Source organism: Odontesthes bonariensis, chromosome 19, assembly GCF_027942865.1.
Source record: "Odontesthes bonariensis isolate fOdoBon6 chromosome 19, fOdoBon6.hap1, whole genome shotgun sequence".
NCBI lineage: Eukaryota > Metazoa > Chordata > Actinopteri > Atheriniformes > Atherinopsidae > Odontesthes > Odontesthes bonariensis.
Window position 1 is genome coordinate 23,740,051 of NC_134524.1, and position 24,462 is coordinate 23,764,512.

Genomic DNA, 24,462 nt, shown 5'->3' on the forward strand with positions numbered 1-24,462 from the left:
TTGCACCTAGCTTTACCACATGTTCAGATCTATCTTCCGGAAATATATGCAAATGTGCACATATTTAATGAGATCATGCCTAATTTGCAGAATTAAGCATAGAAATGTCTAAAACTTGTAATACATTTTTTTTCATACTTGTATAAGTAATCAACTGAGGAAGTTTCATGGTGATATCTATTATTTTAAAACATTACCCTATTCACCTGTGGTGTCTCACCCCCCTAGGGCCCAGCGGCCACATGCGTGGACAGCACTTTTTAGTTCTTATGTCCACAATTGTGTAAACTGCTTAGTTAGGGCATGTTTTGGATACTACATAGGTATCTATACTGCCATCTTGTGGTGTCGAAAGAGTCTAACACATTACGGTAAAAATCCAAAATGGCGGCAAACACAAGGGAAGATGCCGGTGGCAGCTCCATGCACAAACGTCGACCTGGTAAGAACTTTTAACACATTTTATGACTTATTCTGATTTAGACATTGATAAAAGCATTGTACTTTTGTCGTGCCATTCAAATTTGAAAAACATTATTAAAAAATAAGTCATTTCTTTGTTGCTAAACATGAAGTACACATATGTGTACTTATGGACTGAAGCTCCTCAAAACTAATGTTTACTATGTAATATGCTAGTGAACATGCACACATGTAAAATGAAAAAAAAAAGCTAACTCTATTGCAGCTAAAAACCTATACATCTTTCCAATTTAATAAATAACCATTGAATCATTGAATGCATAACCAATACATCAGTTAGCTGGGTTGAAAATGTTGGTAAAATGTAAAAATGCGAACATGTAAATTAGCTTACAGCTAACTCTGGTGCAGCTAGAAATCTGTAGGCCTACATTGTCCAATTAAATAATAAATACATGTGCATAACTGCTTTCATACTTGATTATAATTGATATGTATTTGATTTTGTCATTTTTATGTTACCAGAGCGTTTTTCTGTGCAAAGAGCATTGGAGCTACTTGGGTTAATTGATGGAGACAACTCGGATTCGGACTTTGAAAATGATGATCCAATCCTGGATGAGAATTACCACCCATCACCACAGGAGCAAAGCAGCAGTGAGGACGAGGGTGACAGTAGTGAAGATGAGGCTCCCATTCCTGAACCCACTAACCACAGCAGAGGACGTAAACGTCTCCGTAGTGTAGATAATGGTTAGCCAAGATCCACTACACATTTGGTTGTTTTATGCAGTTAAGTCCAAAGAGCTAGAATTACAGAAAGCTTATGTACAACACTTGTTGACAGGTTCATGTTCAGGGACAGAGTCAGGTACAGGTTCCTCCCGCACACACAGACGACGCTGCCAAACTCAAGAGATTGAGGCTGATAGCTCAGAAGATGACTTGGGAGAGACAACACCAAAACCAGGCAAGACCAAAAAACAAGGAGAGACCAAACAAGGTAATTGTTATTGATGCACCAATACACCTAAATTGCTTACATAACTTAGTGGAAATAAATGGTAATTGTAATATTTTGGTTGTGCAGGACGTGGGATGCGCTGGAAGGCTACTCCTTTGACGCCACACCTTGCTTAGTATCAGCATTTGGATGTTTGTTGGTTGCTGTTTGTTTAAAAACTATGCATGTATGTGTTATTAGTACATGACAGGAAAAAAGGACTGGGTTCATGGTAGAAATAAAGAGTTTTTTCACTCTGTCACAAATAGGTGACTTTGTTGTTTTTTGTTGAAATTCAGAACACGAGTCTACATACGTGGACATCATTTTTCTCCAAAAGTACATAATGTAAAAAGATGATGCTTAGTTTCTAGTCTAATTAGGTCCCAATAAACCCAAATAGCAAAGAGAAATAAAAAATGCATGTAAAAAAATCACCTTGGGCCTTGGAGGTTTTAAACTCATTACTGTGCTTTTTATTTAAATCCCTGTTAACTTTAAAATGCTTCATTAAAGACCCACTAAGGTCGCAGTTCAAACTATTTGTAGCTTTTTGATCAAATTCAGAAAAAAAAAAGTAATAATAACTCTGTAGACCGACACCCACTGTGTGCAATATCCCATAAATCTCATCTGAGTCAGTGGAACACCATCAACTTAAATCATTTTACTACATTAAGACAATGATCCTGTTTGAGGAAAGGGTCCCAATATCATCCCAAAGATTCAGATTATCTCCGTTTCTAAACCTGTTCTCTAAACCTTTTTATCATGTGCTCAGTCCTTGTTGGTTCGTGGATAACAGAAAATATTGGATATGTAAAGGAAAGTGAATAATGAAGCTTTCATGAGACACTTCTGAAGAGGACAGTCAGACTGTCTTTTAATGGGCTTCTGAGTGTAAATCTGAGAAATCACACACTGATACTGAGGAGAACTGGATTCCTACTGCTCCTGTGATACTTTCCTGGATCACCCACAAGTCTTTATAATAATGCTATGACTCCTCTTCACACAACTTAAACTCTTCATGTAATTAAAGGATTTATATTGAGCATAATTAAGTCCCATTTTAGGATCTAATCATGAAATATGGCATATTGTGTACGTTAAACACATCAAATCACATGTTTTGGCTGCACACTATCGAGCCTTAGCATTAGCATGCCGGGCTAACTGTGAATCGCAGCCAGGTTATCTGAACTTTTTACTCTCTGCTGCATGTTCTGACTGCCCGTGTCCAGCAGCAGGAATCAAACCAATGACACAGAGCACTTTGAAGACATTTCTGCTAACGTCTGAACGCTAAATTCATTCTTTTCTTGACTCACCTGCATGCAGCTTTCTGTTGCTATTTTACCAGATGTTCAGAGTCGGGACGCTTCGGCACAACGCCAGAGAGTCTCTATTATGAGTATGAGTATCTGTAAAAGGGCTGTGACAACGCTTCCGAAGCGCAGAACGCATTGTTTGGTCGAATCGGCTCGGCTTCCGTCGCCTGCTGATTACGTCACACTGTATGGCTGTCGGCATGAATGGGAGAACATTGTGATTGGCTGTAGTAGCCATAGTAACCGTAACTAGGAGAGTTTTTTTTCTCGGTCTTTCGGTGATCGGCAGCAGCTATGGAGAGCTTTTAGGAAGAAATGAAATATTTCCTACAAAATAGTGTGTACCACACCTTGAGCACCACTAGCCCTAAAGCTTTAAGATCTAGTTTGTTTTGTTGAATCATTTTGGCCTTGGTTCACTCTGAAGAGAAGCTTCATTTTCAGCTTTGTGTGCTGAGCAGCAATAACCTCTTTGACTATATGCGTGTGGACTCCTGCACATAAATGTACATAAAACTAGCAAAAATTGTTCTGTTGGATATGTGTGTATATACATACACTACATATATATATACACATACATTACATATATATATATATATATATATATATATATATATACATATAAGCTTTAAATGACTTGGAGGGAAATATGTGGCTGTAGATGCTTTGACTGATGAGCCGGGATGAGTTCTTCTTTTCTGTAGAAGACCTAATTATTCTGTATATCTCATGTGAACCATGAAGCAACTCTGCTGGAGTTGGGTTAGATGGTCATGTTGATCATTTCCATCAATCACCAGTGAGTGAGATCAGGTCTGAATCACTGAAAACTCACTTTCAGGAACACAACTCTTTGTCATTCTTAGTCTCCTCCATAAAAGTAGATTTTTACATCTTCAGCTTCTTGGTAGTTCCCAGAACAACCATCTTCCACCATGTCCCACCCTCTGATTTTATCACCCGCAGCCATGTTAGTAAAGCCCCGTACACACACGTCGCTGCTATTTACTCGCTCAGCGAGTGGAGTCAATAGAATGTCTATGTGTTCACGCGAGGCGAGGTGGCGAGTAGGCGAGGAGAGTACAAGCGATGCGATGTGGGCGGATTCCGAGATGAACATATTTCAACTTCGAGCGACGCGAGTAAAGCGAGTAAAAGCGAGTAGCCAATTAAAATGCAGAATACAGATTATTGACAGGTAACGTTCCCCCAGTGTTCTCCAAACAGTGGCCACCCAACTTCTACACACCATCACACGTGTAAAAGCACCCAAGCGAGTGGCGAGTAGGCGAGTGAGCGAGTAGCGAGTAAATAGCAGCGACGTGTGTGTACGGGGCTTCAGATGGAAATGTCTCTTCTACCAGAACATCATCTGCTTCTTAGATAAAACTGCATCTCACAGATTCCACTTATTCAGCTCCTCTTAGTCACAGCACCCTCTGCTGGATCGTAGGGGAACTACAGCAGACTGACATTTATTGGAATCTTAGCAGTGTGGTGTGAGGACAGGATGGTGGAACTACATATTTATTGTTCTCACTGTTTTCCCCAGAGATTCTTAGTGGGACACTTATGACACCATCTTCAGCTGAAGCCTCTTGGTCTCATCCTGTTCCGTCTTTGTTCCCAAGATACTTTCATCAGTCAGATTAATCTTCAGTTAGTGCATCAATTAAGTCCAACAGAATCATGTCAGCATCACTATGGGGTATCATGGATATATTTATTTATCATATCTTCAAAGTAATTAAATATAAACTCCATTAGTATATTATATATATATAAATATAGAGATTTTAATTTCTTCTGAGATATATGTAGATATTAGCCTGATAAACCAGCCTAAATGGATTGGATGTCTAATTTAGTCTGGCACCGATCAATGGATACAACGGAACATTGTTGATGAGCACAACCCGTTGTCTTTCACACCGCGTCTGTGCCTATAGGCCAACGCTCTGACGAATCAGCGCAACTGACTGTGACGTAGTAAGCGCGACAGAAAGCTTTGGTGGGAGGGGACTCTTCCGGTTTCCAACGAGGCGATTTTGGTTGCAGTTCCACCCTCTTTCCACGTGGGGCGCCCAATTTTGGAGACCAGAATGAATGGAGTCCTATGGAGCTATACGCCCTTTCGTGCCCTTATCTCAAGATATAATTTTTTCTCTAGTAATTCGAATGTTGTTTTCGAAAAAGGGTGTTTAGAAAATACCCATGGCTGAGTTTTAGATTTTTAGAGCCACTCATTTGCTTAAAAAAAGGATTTGAAGTGTATATGACGTCATACATAGCGGGTCGACCAGCTGTCATTAGCACAATGCTAGCGCGTTGTGGACAACAAGAAGCCAACCAGTAAGAAATCAAAGCGATATATGTACTCGTTCAGTAGATTTTTTACTTGAAACCCATGTTGAGCTCTCAGAAACTACATTCAAATCTGAGCGCTCTTGAGGAGACTTATGTGAAACTGACCATTTGTAGCATCTAGCTCCATAGGGCCCCATTCATTCTGGTCTCCACCGACGCTCCCAGTGGAATTCTGGTGGAACTGCAGCCAAAAAGCCGGTACAATGGGGCTTAATACAGAGTGGCAAGGCTGTTCGTTATAATGGCTGTGTGCCAAGGCTGAATCAAACGAGCACTGTTCCATTGCCGCCGCCATCTTTCTTGTTGTGCTTTCGCTTGTCTATGTTCGCTTCCACTGCCCAACGTCGCACTGCTCTGTCGTCACTCCCTCAAAACCCTCTGGCCCGCCCGCGTTGATTCAAAACACATCTCTGCGTTGTGATTGGTTTAGTTGCCATCTGCCAGAATCAGGGCAGTATTTTCAAAATGACAAGTGGATCGAGGCCAGACCCAACCGCAGGCAAAACATTTTGCCGTCCAGCAGTTGGCGCTGGTTTTCCAGGCTATGTAGATATAGATATATTATTTTCTGATATATAGTTTCTGTATATTGTGTTTTATCTTATATGTATAATGTATTATTTCTTAATTTTTCAACGTAATCATACACAGAATAACATGTTGATTATGTTGATATTTCTACAGTCAGCTCAACACTACATATATCTGTACAATGTTTTGTATGCCATGCTTTTTGTACATTTACATAGAACAATACATTTTACTGAAAAAACCCCCCTCCTAAACCGGTCACATGGTACGGCCGGTTCCGAAAGGCCTCTGACGTCACCATATAGTCATCGGCACGCGCCTCGGTACGAGCTTCACAAAATACATCCGAAGTTACTGGACACGCGCTTCAGTCAAGACCCTGTTGGAAACATCACTACAGACAAATACGCACATTGAGAAACGGCCCATTACCCGACACACACTGCGAAGCCTCGGCTCATCTCGGAACATCTGGTAGCATAGCAACAGAAAGCTGCATGCAGGTGAGTCCAGAAAATAATGAATTTAGCGGTCAGACGTTAGCAGAAATGTCTTTAAAGTGCTCTGTGTCATTGGTTTGATTCCTGCTGCTGGACACGGGCAGTCAGAACATGCAGCAGAGAGTAAAAAGTTCAGATAACCTGGCTGCTATTCACAGTTAGCCCGGCATGCTAATGCTAAAGCTAATGCTAACCGTTAAAGCGCTAAACCATCCCAGAAACACAGGCTGTGTTCGAAACCGCCTACTATTCCTACTAGTCATACTTTTTTAAGTTCCCAGATGTACACTAGATGCATACTAGATTCGCCGAAACGTTGAGTATTCATCATGAGGTTACTTGTCACACTCAAACTAACCAAGATGCAACGTAACGTGACGTCGCCCATCGCCATTTGAACGGTCAAATTCCATTAAAGCAGCACTATTTTTGTATCTTGTAAAGCAAAATAAAGTTGTATTTAAAAAAAAAAAAAAAAAATCCCATTAAAGACATGGTTGGTAATCCTGTTCAGAAACACATTTTGTAATACTGGGTGAAATGGTCCGTGTATCCTGAGAGAAATCTATACAAGATGTATTTAGAAAAAGGGACGAAAATAATCAGACCTCTGTGGCAGCTGCAGGACTGAGAAAAAGCAGACCCGCTGATCTCGGACCTACAAAAAACCAATCAGATGCCTCTGCTTTCTGCCTAAGCCCCCCTCTGTCGGCTCCCTGCTCCGTGTGCGCACGCGGTTCTACCGGCTTTGGATGAAGCACTGAAGGAATGGGGAGGGGGGGGTGGAGCTTAGAGGAGGGGACACTTTCGAATCTTGCTAGCTCTCTTGCTAGCTCTCTAGGATTACCTACCATAGCTTTAAAGCAATACTATGTAACATTTCTACCTTAAAATAACAGCTTGAAAAAATTTGTGCGGCTAGAATGAGTTTTAATATTACGATTGGCCTGTGTCCTATGCCCTTCGGGGGTCTGAGTTGGAAAAACTGCGCTATGTAACTTTGCTTGAGCGGCCCGGGAGCTGAGCGGAAGTACTTCGACTTGCTTTCTGGCACACCTACCGCAAAAACAAATAGACCCCTCTCACGCTCCCAGGTACATTTGATTACTCTTACCTTCTCGGTCGACATAGCTTGCACCTTCTGACTCCTCGCCGGTTCGTCAACAAACGTGAAAAGTGAAAGTGAAAGGGTGTTGTATTTACGACAGTGTAACCATACATTACCTCCAAGCCTGTAGGGGGAGCTCCAGAGTGGGCTTTTTGAGAAGTTACATTGTATCGCTTTAACGGGACGAGAGCAGTCAAAACTGCATAACCGGAAGTGCGTTGCTCACTGCGGCTAGCTTTAGCGCTGAATTCGTGGGAACAAAATTGTAAATATTAGTAAATATAGTATTTTGTCAGATTTTCAACACTTTGGGGGTCTAAATGACTACTTTCTCGCCTGAAAATGTTTCAAACTTTTCAGGCCTTTCACAGTGAAGTGCACTGTGTGTAAACGCTCTGCATGCTGTCTGATCGATGAGTATGCCGTTTTCAAGTATGTAGTATGTAGTAGGCGGTTTCGAACACAGCCACAACCTCAGCTATAGATTTCAATAAGCCGGCCAGATGGCCAAATAAAATGGAGCTTTATCCTTTTAGCTGTGTGTGAAACATACTTCTGGGCCCTTTTCTTCCTCTTTTCTAACCTTTTGGGGCACTTTTTGACCATCCTGTCACATTTCCCACTAAAGCTGCAGTTTTCTTAACTTCTTTCTGTAGTTTTGCTGAAATCTTTTGTGATTTAAAAAGTTTGATGATCAATGTCAAATGTAGAATGGTTCTTTCCAGACTTATCTGAGCATCATTTGGCTTTTTGATAAAATGGGACTTAATTATGCTCAATATAAATCCTTTAATTACATGAAGAGTTTAAGTTGTGTGAAGAGGAGTCATAGCATTATTATAAAGACTTGTGGGTGATCCAGGAAAGTATCACAGGAGCAGTAGAAATCCAGTTCTCCTCAGTATCAGTGTGTGATTTCTCAGATTTACACTCAGAAGCCCATTAAAAAACAGTCTGACTGTCCTCTTCAGAAGTGTCTCATGAAAGCTTCATTATTCACTTTCCTTTACATATCCAATATTTTCTGTTATCCACGAATCAACAAGGACTGAGCACATGATAAAAAGGTTCTGGAAATGAGAACAGGTTTAGAAACGGAGAGAATCTGAACCTCAGTCTTTGGGATGATATTGGGACCCTTTCCTCAAACAGGATCATTGTCTTAATGTAGTAAAATGATTTAAGTTGATGGTGTTCCACTGACTCAGATGAGATTTATGGGATATTGCACACAGTGGCTGTCGGTCTACAGAGTTATTACATTTTTTTTCTGAATTTGATCAAAAAGCTACAAATATTTTTAACTGTGACCTTAGTGGGTCTTCAAAGGCACAATGTGCGATTTCTGGCCAGGAGGTGGCGATATAGAGTAAAATCAACCTCCGTTCAACCCCAGGCAGTAGAAGAAATCGCTGGTCTGGCGCTGGCCCCGCCCCCGCCGCCCCCACCCCACTCACTCCTCCTCAGAGTGCTAGTGCAGGTGCTAGTGGCTTCAGAGAGGCTAACCTGCTCTGAGGATACACTTCAAAATGACATAAAAATCGCACATTGTGCCTTTAAAGAAGCATTTTAAAGTTCACAGGGATTTAAATAAAAAGCACAGTAATGAGTTTAATGGAATGTGACTGGATGGTTAAAAACTGTGCAGAAAGGTTATCAAGAGAAGAAGAAAAGTGGGTGTGGTTTAACACGCTGCACGCCACAGCTGGATCTTATCATATGTGCTGACAGTTGCAGAGTCCATCAGTCGGACCAGAATGGAGCTGAACCAGGAGCTGAACCAGGAGCAGAACCAGGAGCAGAACCAGGAGCAGAACCAGGAGCAGAACCAGGAGCAGAACCAGGAGCAGAACCAGGAGCAGAACCCCTCCACCAGGAACAGAGCCGGCTCATCCTCTGGGCCACAGGTCAGTGTGGAGGAGGTTTTTTTTTTTTTTTTTTTTTTCCCAGTGTTTCTTGTTTTAAATCCAGAACATGAGTTACATCTTTCATCAGGGCATATGAGTCCATGGAGCGTACAGTCTCAAATCGTGGGTCAGGCTTTGATTGTCCCTTGCAGAACCCATTCTCCTTTGATAACATAGAGACCTGCACAAAAGTGATCAGTGGAAACACAGTTAACTGTTTAAAGCCCGTGTCGATAAATTGTCCAAGATAAGTAGAGCCAGGGGAGACTCACAAGTTCACTTATAGAGAATTCTGATATAACTGAGCGGAAGGAAGAACAGTTACAGAACTCGGCCTAAAAAAAATTTTGTTTCTTCCGGTTTCCGACCGACCCTGTCAATTTACGTGCGACCCAAATTATTTTATGAGCTTGGGGAAGAAAATAAAAAAAAGAACACAAATACGTTTTTTTTTTTATGCAAACTATAATTCCGTTTTTGTACAGCACCTCTTCATCCTGTACAAGGACGAGCGCATGCTCTCGTGAAAACAGCGACTTCACGTGAGATCTGCATGCAGACTGGATCGGTAGCGCGTGTTGTATGGTTGCGGGAGAAAGATGGATATATGCGTGGTCTCCATTGTTTCTCCATGCAATAGCGTGACAAACAAAATTGTAAGATTGGCTAGGAAATCTTTCGAAAATGTCCTTGAAGAAGTCAAGCAGTGCACTTGTTCATTTGTGTCAGCAGCCGGCAAAGTGGACCGAGCTGACAGATGGACTGACATCGCCAGCGATGTGGTGTCGAACTCGCCTGTCAGTAGTATCGTAGCTTTATTTCAGTTCAGATATTTAGCACTGAAGTGCGACCCAGAGCAAATGCCTGTGTCGTCCACGAGTACCACGAACCCGTCTGCCTTCCAGATGCTGTTTCCAGCACAGCAACGTACTCACTTGCCCCCGCCGAAAGTTGTGCAGACCAAAAAAGACGAGCTGAAAAATGCAGCTCAGAAATAAGCAGTGTTCATGTGGTTTAAAGGGGCCCGGCAGTTGTATTTTCCTTCATTTAACTTAAAGTAGAACTCCAGTCTTAATCAACCCATAGCCCTGTTGTTCGAGGTCACCATGTGCTGTCTGTAGAAAAAACAATGAGAAAATGTGGTACAATATAGAGCGAATAGTGACCTGGTAGCTAAAGCTTACCTAATGGGCCAGTTGGCTTTTGTTTCAGTTTAAATGTCCCATGAATAGGTTAGCTTTAGCTGCCAGACCTCTATTTGCTCTGAGTTGTATCAAATGTTCTCATTGTTTTTCCTACTAATAGCAGGCAGTAATGTTGGACAACAGGGCTATGAGTCGCAGAACACCAGTGACACTTTAACTAAACTATTACATTTATTTATGAAATATTGCTTGAGATGTCTTCAATGCCAATGGTCCAGGTTGTATTGACTACATATTTTGTTCATATAAAAATGTGTGTGTGTGTGTGTGACATGCTGGGAGTATCCATTGCTGCTGTAATAAAAAAAAAAAATAAAAAAATCTACCTATCACTCGCTGCCACTAGAAAAAAAATAAATAAAAAAAAAAATTCCCTACCTACCCATGACATCAACTGACAACCAACAGGAACCAAACTTTTTTTTTTTTTTTTTTTTTTTTTTTAGGCCCTATGTGCAAAAAAAACATGAGGGAGGGGTTCCCCGCCGCTGCTGTCTTAGAGATAAACATCGATAATCAGTCACAGATAAAATGAGTAAATTACAAAGCAATATTACCAGTGAGATCAAAAGAAGTCTGCTCTCGTGGGGGCTATGAATGAAATCCAGTTGTTCCAGATTTGATAAAATTTGTCCTTTTGGAGTCTTATTTGGTAGGTCAATTTTTCCATCCTAAATATCACCAGAGTAATTCCAAACCAGTCATCTAAGGTAGGCTGAGTCGGGCTTAACCATCTTCTGGTAATTGTTTTCTTACTCGCCACCAAGGGTATTTGTAGCAGCTTTATCTCTCTCTCTTTTCAAAAAAGGAATGTGACCCAGGTATAGGACATCAAAACTCAGGGGTATTTGAATGTTAAAGACTGTGCTTAAAGAAGCCTGGACATCCCTCCAGAAGACTTTTACCTTAGGACAATCCCAGAATATGTGGTAGTGGTTAGCAGCAGTCGAGCCACACAGCCTCCAACATGGCATAGGTACACCTTTATAGCTCTCCTGATACGGTGTCTTGAAATATCTAATAATATTCTTCCAGCAATGCTCTCTCCAATCCATGGAGCTGGATGTTGTCCACTGGAAGGACCAGATGTTGCCCCAAGAAATCTTCAGAAATCACAATCCCAGATTCCCTTTCCCATTTATCTTTAGTGTAAAGAATGTTATTACTATTGGCATTGGAAAGAGCTGTGTACAGTCTTGAAATGGATTTAGAAGGGATCGTGGTCCTGGCATTTTTCAGAATGTGGTAGAATTCTGATTCAGTTAGTTTACATTCATGGTCAATATAAGAGCGTAGTTGCAGGTATCTATGGAATTCGTTCCGTGCACTTATTACCACCTCGCACCCATAGACAGTAAACATGCGTGTTTAGAAGCGCAACACTGAAAAGGGTCCCGTCTCAAACAATGTCGCACGACGCAGCGTTCCCCCCCGTTGTGTAATCAAATACACCCGTATGGCGGTATATTAAAAATTCATATCATAACGAAATTATAAACCGGTATTCGGTGTGAACCGGTATACCGCCCAGCACTACGTGGTAGCATATTCATCTCAACTGCACTTATTCTGGCGCCAAGGTTCAGGAAGGGGACCAGATTCCATCTTTGTAAATCAGCTTTTATACTTGAAGATATTGGCTGATAGTTTGCCTGGAAGAGCCCCGAGAGGTCCTTGGTCAGGTGTATCCCTAAGTGTTTGATTTTCTCATTTCCCCAATTTACCTTAAATTCTTTACGCAGTCGCAGGGGCTGTATAGTTAAAGTGATACTCCGGAGTAGATTCAACCTGGGGTCATTTGAACCGTGATATCCAGCCAAGTAGCCCACCCGCAGTTTTTTCGATATTGGCTGAACATCAGCTGAGTTACAGAGTTATCCCGAATAGCTTCGTACAAGGGTTAATGGATCCTGGTCCGTATCTCCAAAATTACCACACTAAAATCACATGCCATGACACCAAACGTCTACAGGAGTACAAATATGGTCTGTACTCACCAAACGATGCATTTGGAAGTTTGAAAATAGTCCAGGAGTTAATTATTATCAACACAAGCCTGATAGCTTCTCTGCAGCTAAAGCTGCGTCGACGTCACTTCAGAGAGCTGGGAGCTTCAAAATAAGATGAAGGTTGATCTACTACTGTAGACAACAAAGCAAGGCTGCTCAGTTTCTCCATTGATATATTTAACTTCACAACTCTACAACATAAAAATTCATAAAAAAACATGTAGAATATAGCATATACTTTGTTGTCTACAGTAGTAGATCAACCTTCATCTTACTTTGAAGCTCCCAGCTCTCTGAAGTGACGTCGACGCAGCTTTAGCTGCAGAGAAGCTATCAGGCTTGTGTTGATAATAATTAACTCCTGGACTATTTTCAAACTTCCAAATGCATCGTTTGGTGAGTACAGACCATATTTGTACTACTGTAGAAGTTTGGTGTCATGGCATGTGATTTTAGTGTAGTAATTTTGGAGATACGGACCAGGATCCATTAACCCTTGTACGAAGCTATTCGGGATAACTCTGTAACTCAGCTGATGTTCAGCCAATATCGAAAAAACTGCGGGTGGGCTACTTGGCTGGATATCACGGTTCAAATGACCCCAGGTTGAATCTACTCCGGAGTATCACTTTAAGAGTCATCACCTGGGTTTTTGAGATGTTGACTTTGTAGCCAGAAAGCTTGCCAAAATCGATCAAAGTGGGCATCAATTCACTGAATGATTTCTCTGGATCCCCCAGGCAGACCAGCACATCATCAGCGAACATTGCTACCTTATGTTCTACTCTTGGCAGTGTGATACCCTTAATATTTTGATTTTGATTTTGTCTTATTAATTGACCTAATGCTTCTATAAATAAATTGAAAAGGAGGGGTGAAATTGCGCAGCCCTGTCTACATCCACGGTTCAGAATAAAGGCCTCGGATAGATCACCATTGACCTTGATACGGGCTGAGGGCCTGTCATAAAGGGCCTGAATTATTCTGATAAATTTATCCTGAAATCCAAACTTCCCCAGCACCTTGTACAGGAATGCCCACCTGACAGAGTCAAACGCTTTCTCAGCATCTAGACTGCTTGAGTTTTGTCTTTTTGTATTTGTCCGAAGATGTGTAATATTCATCTGATGTTATCGGTTGTTTGTCTGTGATGAATAAAACCAGTCTGGTCTAAGTTAATGAGGTCAGGCAACACATTCTCCAGTCTGCGGGCCAGGAAAGAGGTGAATAATTTATAATCTAGATTAAGGACACTAATTGGTCGATAATTCCCACATTCTCGTCTGTCTTTCCCTTCTTTCGGGATAACTGAAATAGTGGCCTCCCTCCCAGAGGGCGGGATTTCTCCCTGCTGTAGGACGTGGTTGAATGTCTTCAGCAATAGTGGAGCTAGTTCTGTCCTTAGGATGCGGTACCATTGTGAATTGTACCCGTCCGGCCCAACTGCCTTTCCTGATTTTAGTCTGGTGATAGCTGCATTAATTTCCTCTGTTGAAATCAGTTTTGTTAAATTCTCATTTTTAAAATCTGAATGTGAGGGCAAGTCAAGATGGTCGAGAAAGGCATCAAAGCAGTCCTCCCCAGAGGCAGCAGGTTGTGAGTATAGGTCCCTATAGAAGACCTCAAAACATTCCTGGATCTTCTCCTATAGGAGGGTTTCAGTTACGTCATCATGGGAGCGCGCGAAATTCAGCTGGTGGGCAGTAAGCTTGACTACAGCATAGCAACAACATGGAGAATATGGAGATGAGTGAATATTGTAGTGGTTTGGAGCCGGCACATAGGGAAAGGTATTTGGCGTTAGTTGAGAAATACATTGGGCGTGACACATACTTAATGAAAATGTCCGAATTTTCGCAAAACCGGAACGATTTGCCGAAAATAGAGGCTGTGGACATGACGAGCTACCTGGTTCTCCAGACGTCTTACTACACCAAGCAACAGATGAAGGCCCACAAAAGTTTGGAAGCATACAACTATTACCACAGCGGATGGATCAGTAAACTCGGAGTGAAACGTCTACAGAATGATTGTGTTTTGGTGTTGGCCAGGGTAAGTTTGTTTCCTGTGTTGTTTATGGTGCATTATCCCAATGGAAAATGCAGTGTGTAGTGCAGGGCTGGGCAGTAAAGCAGAACTTAACATGTTGAATGCCGAGCTGTGAATGTTGGCATTCATGTTTTGATAAAATGCAGAGATCCAAATGCTGACATTGTGTCTTTGTTAGCCTAATGCACAAGAGAGAGAGAGAGCGAGCGATTCTGTTGTCAAGAACCTGGGAGCTAATGTGCGCTGTTAGCACTTAGTGATTGTGACGACGTGACAAATTTGTTTTGTTTAGATCAACCACTCTCAGAGATCGCATGAAACACCGATGACGTTGACTTAGCTCTGTGTTTTGGTAACCCAGCTTGACCGTCGGAGCCCAGTCCACTGACTCAGTAGCTAACAACGCGCTGGGGCAGCCTTCAAAACAAAGCCCAAACGTAGCCCGTATTACATTACTGTTGATTGGCATTTAACAACATAATACTTTACTGCACTACTACAAAACAGTTAGATTTCGCACATACCTTTGACGAAGTGGTCACCGCAGACACGAGCATTTGCAGATTCAGCTCCTCCAGTCTGTAAACGTAGGTTAACTATCCACTTTTTGCGGCGTTGTTCTGTGAGTTTTTTTTCCATTTCTCACCTCTATGGGCGATTACTTTAGGTACTCGATAGTAACCCTTTCCCTTCTCTCGGTTAGACCGATTGCTACATCCAAAAACGGCACAAAACTGAGGCATTTTGGGCAAAAAGTGGCAGACAAAACACAGTGTTTTCAATGGGCTCCAGCTCAGGTTGCCCACCACCTGGGTTCGCGCGCTTAGAAAAATACGGAAGTGACGTCAAGTGAAACCCTCCTATTTGGTTTCCAGAGTATTAGTTTTAGGATTCTTAATTTTGTAGATAGAACTTTCCTCCTGTTGCTTCCGTAGTTTGTATGCCAGGTATTTTGCTGATTTCCCTCCTATCTCCTAATATTTCTGCCTTAGGAAGGTTCGATTCTTCTGAACCTCCTGAGTGTAAATATCATTGATTTCTCCCTGTAGTTTTCTAATTTCCTGCTTTATAGTAGGGTTTGGGTTGTTGATATCTTCCTGTTGTTTCAGCTTTAACCTCATCTATAGATCAGCTAGTTTTTTCCCTTTTTTTCCCCAACATTATCTTTATTGAGTTTAACATGTTTCCAAAACACACATATATTCAGAAATAAGAGTGCTCTTATGTTCAAGGAGACATCAGGGGCAAAGTTATCCAACATTCAAATTGTCCTTCCTTGCAAGTCAGATATTTATGAAATTATATAGAGCAACACTTAGTACAAGTATAAAACCAAAACAAACAAAAACGAAAAGAAAAGAAACAACAACAACAATCAGAACAGTAAACGTTTCTCTATCTTGTCAAGAATAAGCCCATATTATTTCGCTATTGTACCTATATAGTTCAAAAATACAGATTCAGATGTACAATCCATACAGAATAAAAAATATCAAAAGAAAATAAATCACAGAAAGGACTACCAACAACTATGCCTCTTCGTCTTCGTTACCCACATTACTTAAATCTACACTCTCCATATATTCTATAAAGGGACCCAAATGTTTTGGTTTGATTAGTCTGATTAAGATGAGTCTAGTTTGGGATCAAGTCTAAAATTAAAGTCCCCCCCCCCCCCATACACAACGTTCCCTGAGAGTCCGCCATTAAATCAAAAATATTCCTATAGAATATCCAATCACTCCCAGGTGGGGCATACACATTTCGAATTGTAATTTCGGATCCCTCTATCCTTCCCGTTAACCTGACAAATCTGCCCTCCTCATCACTGATTTCTGAGATATGTCCATAGTTAAGTGCACCAGAGATAAGTACAGCCACACCTCTCTTATGCTTAGATTTGACAGATGAAGAAAATGCATATCTCAAACCCTTTCTCTTCAATCTCAAATGATCTGTTTGGTTCATGTGTGTCTCCTGGAGGAACGCAATCTGAGCTCTTTCTTTCTTTAATTTAGATAAAATCTTATTCATCTTAATCTTATTTAAGACCCCATTTACATTAAAAGAGATCATTTTCACTGGTTCAGCTTGCATGTAGTTGTATTAACTGACCGCTCACCATTCTTCCAGCAGCAGCAGGTAACCCCCTAAAGAAACAACATATGGAGCAAACAAAGAATAAACAAAAAAGTCTGGTGTATAACTGAAGCATGGGTGCTCCTAACCAGGCTTCCAGCAGTGAATCACTTCCACTGCTTCCCTTAGTCTTTGAAGGAATACCCCTATTTACTCCCTGAGTTAGGGGGCCTTCCACTGTGATGACGTTCTCGGCAAAGAGAATCCCCGCCCATTTTAGCTCGACACTAATTATATTTTACCACGTCGTCCATATCATAAACATGACATATTATTAGTTCTCTTCCCGTCTGTATACTTGTAGCCTCTCCTTGTATCCTGAGTTTCTCTCTGGAAGTTGCCGGTGGTTTAATCACTTTCACCGGGAGCCCCGGCGCACCAGATCCGCTGTCGCCTCCTCCACCATGTTGTAGATTTGCACTCCTCCTTCGTAAAAAATTTTCATGAAGGCTGGGTAGTGGGTTCGTCACCGTAGGTTCTTGTCTTTCAGGATCCTCCGCGCCTCCGCATACTCCTTCCTCATGGCCCTGATCTCCAGTGGATAGTCGTGGTCAAGGTTTATCTTGTTGTTGTTCCACATAAACCTTTCTTCTGCCACGCCAGCCTTAGGACTTCTTCTTTAACGGTGAAGCACAGAAACTTTACCAGGATCGATCTGGGCTGGGAGCCGGTAGGTGGGGGGGATGATAACGCTCTGTGCGCCCTCTGGATCTGTAGTGCTGTTGACAGGGAGATGCTTAAATTCTCACGAAGTAAGCTTTTCCTGTGTTGCTATCATCTCGGCTAATATCTCGTCGGTGCCTTGGAGCTTATCTTCATGCCCAGCGATCCTGGTTTCCACTTTGTTGAGCCTCGCGTTTGTTTTGTCCTGCTCTTTTCTGATATCTTGTAATTGTTTTTTCGTGTCGTTTCGAAATTCTTTAACCTCTTTAACGACGCCTCGTAGCTCTTTCAGTATCAACATCAGGTTTACCGGTTCATCCTTGTTCTCTGAACCAGCGTCGTCGCGGCTAGGAGCGGGTGAGACACCCCGGTCAGCCCCGGGGGAGCTAGCAATAGCTTCTTCTGTTAGCTGCAACTTGTCATCGTCAACTTGCCCCATATTTGACTTTTTCATTCTCTTTTTGGACGTCATCTGTGCCCCTTCTCTCTTGTTTTCGCGCACTTCGCTGAGTAATTAATTCGCTCTCCTGCTAAGCCGCCATCCCCTTTAGACTCCAAAACCGGAACCAACCGTGGAGGAGGTTTTTATTTTATTTCTTATTTATTTGGTTAGGACTGCACATTAATCAACATATCAGCAAAGCATCAATGTAAATATGCCGGAGTTGGCACAGTTGCTAAATTTCATCCGTTGTCCTCAGGCAGGTATCATAAAAACATACAGACAATACACCATGACAAAAAACTAAAGAACAAACAAACAGAAAATCTTTAGAAAGATTCACATCAAAGTTAAGAGTCCGTACACAAAAGGGAAAAGACGGAGAGGTGACCCATGAGAGCAGCTCTGGCTGTTTTCAACCACTGTTTAAGGGTCTTTTTAAAGGTGGTGGAATTGTCCCAGTTTCTAACACGAGTTGGCAGTGTGTTCCAGCACTGTTCCTCTGATGGACTCCACCATTTGGCCAAACTTAGTCCTGCATCATTGCACATCAGTCTCCTCTAGTGCTCTGGGGTTTACTCTAGAGGATTCTGTCTTTATGAAATCCTGTAATAGTGGAGGGGCTAATCCTTTGGAAACCTTAAAGATGAGACAGACATCCAAAAAAAGCTGATAGCTATCAAAGTCCAAGATTTTGCACTCTGATGTATGTGACCATGTTGTAGGAAACAGTAGGAAATACGAGGAAGTATCACTGCATGCGTGGAAGTCTTCGCTGACTCCATAGTCAGGAAGGGTCTCATATGTTTGAAATTTGATAAGTTAAATTTAATTGTATTTGTGACTTTTTTAACGTGTTGCTTAAAATTAAGATTAGAATCAAAGATTACCCCGAGGTACTTAAAGTGTTGAACCACATCAAGTGTCTCTGCATCCACCATGACTGATGGTTGCTGTCCCTCTGTTGGCTGCCGGGAGTAAAACATACAGACTGTTTATTTTTTTATTCAAATGTAAACAACAGTTTTGGAGCCACTGGCACCGTGGCTCCTGAGAGAATGGCAGCAGCTTCTTGAATTGAATTGGCATGACAGTATAATACAGTGTCATCAGCATATGGTTCCATCTTTATATTTCTACAGACATTTGGTAAGTTATGGACATTTAGGCTGAATAAAACAGGACCCAATATTGAGCCCTGTGGTACTCCAGCAGAAGAAGTGAGGTATGAAGATGACGAATCACCAATTGGAACTGCCTGTTTCCTGTGCGATAGGTATGATTTCATCCAGCAGAGGGCACTATTTTGAAAAGCTGAAATGAGCTGATTTAGTATAAGCACATCATGATTAATGGTGTCAAAAGCACGCTTTAAATCAAGAAATACAGCAGCTACAAAGCCACCCTGATCCAACAAGCTCTTTAAGTTTTCTAGGAAATAACAGGCAGCTGTCTCTGCTGAATGGAATTTCCTAAATCCAAACTGCATTGGATGAAGAGTGGCATGGCCATTATTTCAGTGTTCAGTCAGTTCTGTGGTAACCCATATCTCCGCTACTTTGGAAATTCTAGGTAAAATACTTATGGGTGGATAGATTTTGTCGGCCTTAAAGACGGGGGTGACCCGAGCAATCTTCCATGTCGATGGTACCGTTCCTTGTTTTATGGATAGATTTACAAGATGTGCAACTGGGTCAGCAAGAGCCTGTTTATTGGTCTATAAAAGGTCACTAGTAAGACCAAATGAATCTCTGGCCTTTTTAGAGATGAAATATGTGAGCATTTAAAGGGCTTCGCAAGTTCCTCAACTGAGCCAATGAAAAATCTATTGATAACTCGCAGTAATCTCCAGATTGTCAGTTAGCTCATCATTTAATGAGATAACTCATTTAGATTGTTCCATATTAGCTTTTAATTACCATTTGCCCCATTTATGGCTTCAATATAGAATCCGCTTTCACCTTACGGATCATCCTTAAGACTTTATCTCTATTTTTCATTCATTTTATAACTTCATTGTTCAACCAGGGCAGATTATTTCTAGATTATTTTCTTGGATTTACCCTTTTTTTTGTGAATTGTTATAATATCATTGACTTTTTTAATAAAGTTATCTAAGCTAGCCTCAATGTCGTTATTTTCCAGAATATTAGACCTTCTCGATTTTGGATTTCCTCATTCAGGAATTGTTGCTGGCATTTGAAGTAGAACTGGTGACCTCTGGTGGATGCCATTAAATGCTTCCTCTTACTTTTCCATGAGCACAAGATAAAATTGTGATCTGACAGGCCTGATAATAGATTAAAAGTCTTAAAGATTCTTTCAGGATTATTAGTAAATATTAGATCAATTGTTGTATTTGACGTATTAGTTATTCTTGTCACTCCTTTTATAATTTTTGTCAAATTGTACTCATCCATCAGCTGTTTATTTTTTTCCTGAATCAGCGAGTAGGATGATTTCCTTTTTCGAGTTGCAGTGATTTAAGATTGTCTGAAGATGATCATAAAACACAAAACACATAGCTCAAGTTCCTTTTCAGAGTTTCATCATGACAAAAAGAATTAGTAAAAAGCAAGAGTTTACTGCTTAAAAAGCTGAACATGTGCAGAACACATCAGAGCACAGTGCTGATAGCTGAGGGCACTTATAAACGCACCCTCAGCGTTCACGTTTGATCTGAGATATTGAGACCTGTGTGGCTCGGTCTGTCCAGGTCCAGTTAGAATATGTTGGTTAGCGTAGGTTAGCTTAGAGAAATCTTTTGTGTGAACTTCAAAAGGATCTAAGTCTTCTTCCTCTTTGTCATTGCAGAAACATAGAGCCCAAGAGGGATCCGGATGGCACTGCTGTAAGGACTGTGGGAAAGTTATCAAACGATCAAATCTGAGGTATCATCAGAGGCTTCATACTGGAGAGAAGGCATACAGCTGTGGTCAGTGTGGGGCAGCTTTCACTCAATTATCTCATCTAAAGGCACACCAACGTATTCACACAGGAGAGAAACCTTTCATCTGTGGCCAGTGTGGGGCAGCTTTTACTCAATTATCTCATCTAAAGACACACCAACGTATTCACACAGGAGAGAAACCTTTCAGCTGTGGTCAGTGTGGGGCAGCTTTCACTACATTATCAAATCTAAAGACACACCAACGTATTCACACAGGAGAGAAACCTTTCAGCTGTGGTCAGTGTGGGGCAGCTTTCACTCAATTAGGTAGTCTAAAGACACACCAACGTATTCACACAGGAGAGAAACCTTTCAGCTGTGGTCAGTGTGGGGCAACTTTCACTGAATTGTCCAGTCTAAAGACACACCAACGTATTCACACAGGAGTGAAACCTTTCATCTGTGTTCAGTGTGGGGCAGCTTTCACTCAATTAGGTCATCTAAAGAGACACCGACTTATTCACTCAGGAGAGAAACCTTTCAGCTGTGGTCAGTGTGGGGCAGCTTTCACTCAATTATCTGATCTAAAGACACACCAACGTATTCACACAGGAGAGAAACCTTTCATCTGTGGTCAGTGCGGGGCAGCTTTCACTCAATTAGGTAGTCTAAAGGAACACCAACGTAGTCACACAGGAGTGAAACCTTTCATCTGTGGTCAATGTGGGGCAGCTTTCACTGCATTATCTAGTCTAAAGAGACACCAACGTATTCACACAGGAGAGAAATGATTGGCTTAAATCAACAACAATTTTTACGGCAGATAAGCAAACATTCACCTGGGAGCAGCTACAGGAACTACCAGTCAGAAGCCTTGCCTTTGTTCAGATTAAAAATCTTCTTTGTGGATTACCATCTTTTCTTGTCAGGACTTTAGTTCTGAATGTTCCGTGGGGAGCACATGTTTGAAGAACCATTGAAAGTGCTTTATAATTTGTTGGGATTGCTTTAACTGGGGACGGATCTCCCGACGTTCAAGACAAACATGGCATCAATTGTGAGTTGATGGACAGAACAAAATGCAGTCTGTTTGAAAGTAGAAACATGTTTATTCTTTTATACTGAACATATTTGTTTTGTTTAAAGGTAAGATCCACAAAGTAGCTTTGCACCAGCTGTGGGTATTTCTGTAAACATCTGAAGAAGCAATATATCATTTCAGTTTGATGTGAAGTCGAGCTTTACACTCGTCTGTATTTCATTGTTCTGCATTTCATTAAAGGTCAGATGTTAACTTTTCTCATGCTTTTCATGTTCTTGCGACAGATATTTTTGAAGAAAATGTGTGTTTGGTTACGAGGGAAAGTTGACCCTTATCATCTTCCCCAAAGACCCAGAAATCTTTAACGCAGTCTGAAAAAGGTTTGGAGTTGTTCCCTGTACTTCCCAGACAGCTGTATGATGCTCATGACTGAAGCTGAAAGTTAAGGCTGTTCCAACACTAAAAGGGCACGAGGCTCAACTTCAAGCTGTGAAACTCTTTCAAATGTCTGTTGTGTTGGAATCAGATGTGTGAACGCATTTTAGTCCAAACGTCATGGCTGCACTGAGGGAAAAGGCAGCTAAGCAGGCTAACGGTACTTTGAATTGAACCGTTTAACACGAGAAAACTGAACTGATCTGTTTGTTGCTTCTACAACTGCTCAGTTACTCACACAATCAGGTACTGAGCAGATTTACCAAACAGACATTCTGCTGTAATCTCAGAAGCTCTGTCGCGCTGCTCACGTTGTTGTAGTACACAACTCTTCTTCTTCTTCTGCCCCGACGGCTGCACAACTTACCCAGAAAACCTGGTGGCAGAGTGTGCACACGACACCCTTATACTTTATTGGATTGTACCTCAAACTCAAACGATGATCTTTTAAACCTGCTTCAGGCTGTTTTTGTTCCTTTATTTATTTATTTATTTATTTATTTTTTAGTTTAGTTTAGTTTATTCCAAGCAAAAATAATATACAGAACAAGCAGCTAAGTACATTACAATTTTTGTACAATACACAAACTGAACTCATTCGTAGTATTTTAGAAGTACATTTATACAACTTAGATTCAAATAAGCTTGGAAAGTTCTCTGTAACAGGAGCTGATCTTTAATTATAACTAATCCTGCAGGGATATAATTTACCTTCAGGGATTAATGAGTATTTACATTTACATTTACAAAACTGATTTTGTTTGATTCATTTAAATGTTGACAAAACTTTAGCATAAAATCACATTCACCTAGTTAATGATAAAGTTTCCCGTCTCATGGCCCCCCGTCCCAAGTGCAGTGAGGTGCAGCTTTGAGCTTTCTTTCTGAGGCAGAAACTGAAGTGTTTTACCTTCTGTCAGTGTGAGGTCCCAGCCTGGAGCCCTGAGGCGCCCCTGAGTGTGAGAGTCTTTCCCCTCGCCATCCTGGACACATGCCTAAAGTCTCTGAAGGATAGGTGGAGGCTCTAAGTTATGGGGAAATGTCTTCATTTGTAACATTCAGTCACAAAACAAAAGAAACTCCTTAAAGCAACACTATGTAACAATTCTACCTTAAAATAACAGCTTAAAAAAAATTGTGCGGCTAGAATGAGATTTAATATTACGATTGGCCTGTCTCCTATGCCCCTCGGGGGTCTGAGTTGGAAAAACTGCGCTATGTAACTTTGCTGGAGCGGCCCGGTGGCGGCCCGGTAGCTGAGCGGAAGTACTTCGACTTGCTTTCTGGCACTCCTACCACAAAAACAAATAGACCCCTCCCATGCTCCCAGGTATAGGGCAAAGAAACAGAAGAGGTCGGTGTGTTGGAATCCAGGTAAGTTCGACTTACAACTGCGACCGTAATGCATTGTTTTGTTGACGAATATGTTTATTTAGATTCGTTTTCTACTTTCAGCATGCACTCCCTGAGCATTGCTGAAGAAGAGCAGCATGACTCTCTGGATGAGGAGGAGGCGAATGATATGAGGAATAGCATTTAAGTCTTGCACATGAAACCATCTTAGTTCGTGTTTTTTTTTTTTGTTTTGTTTAATGTACCAGTCTATGGTGGTGTGTGGGTATTTTGTAACTATTTTTATGTACAGTATTGACATGGATGATGGCTGGGAAGATCCTGGTCAGAAGAGCTTGGAAGAAGATGGCGACACCTCTGATGAAGACTATAGTCCCTTTCTTCATCTAAGGTATGTTTCAGTTTCTAGTTGCCTTTCAGGTGGATCTACTGCTATGTTGAAAGGTGGTTACTAGAAATAATGTTTTGGTCTGTCAGGTGAAAGCAATGTTTTAGGAGAAAAAGATGCAGTTGTTCCTTTTTGATCTTCAAATTGATTAGATGTACATATCTTGCTGCTTTGCACAGTGCCCCAGCTATGACTGCCAACATCAACCAACTCCTGGAGATGAGCATGGATGAAGCCGTACTTGATGTGGCAACACCGGATCCTCCAGGACATGCAAGTAACTGTTGCACAAGAAAAGGTACTCTGCGAGGGAGACTTGGTGGGGAAAAGTACCAGTATCTCCTACAATGACAATCTGCACAGAATGGTCATGCATCTGCAGTTACCAATGCAGAGGTGCAATTACTCAGACTGGGTAACTGGGGTAGCATGCCCTGGTAAGCCACCATTTCAGGTGACCCTGAAACCTCGGGGCACTGGAGTTGCATTGGAATGGGTATGATGAGCCTAATTACTTTGCATGCTCTACGTGTTTTGCTCTCAATAGGCTGACCCCTGAAATAATGTGCAAACAATTCAAGTTGATGTCACAGGTGTTAGAGCTGAATGCACAATTAGCATATATTTGAGGGGAGATCTGGAAATACTGGTTCTAGTCTGTAAAGGTGTGAAGA

The 24,462-nt window shown here is 41.5% G+C and overlaps 1 protein-coding gene across 1 annotated transcript in view; it reads left to right on the plus strand.

Annotated features, from left to right (window-relative positions):
- Positions 1-384: 384 nt before the first annotated feature.
- The window catches only part of LOC142368723 (uncharacterized), a 93,741-nt gene continuing 69,663 nt past the window's right edge, over positions 385-24,462 (plus strand). Inside the window, exons 1-4 of the mRNA XM_075450911.1 lie at positions 385-442; positions 949-1,149; positions 8,998-9,173; positions 20,495-21,233. Coding sequence (XP_075307026.1) covers positions 385-442; positions 949-1,149; positions 8,998-9,173; positions 20,495-21,233 — 1,174 coding nt within the window. The remainder of the gene's footprint in view (positions 443-948; positions 1,150-8,997; positions 9,174-20,494; positions 21,234-24,462) is intronic.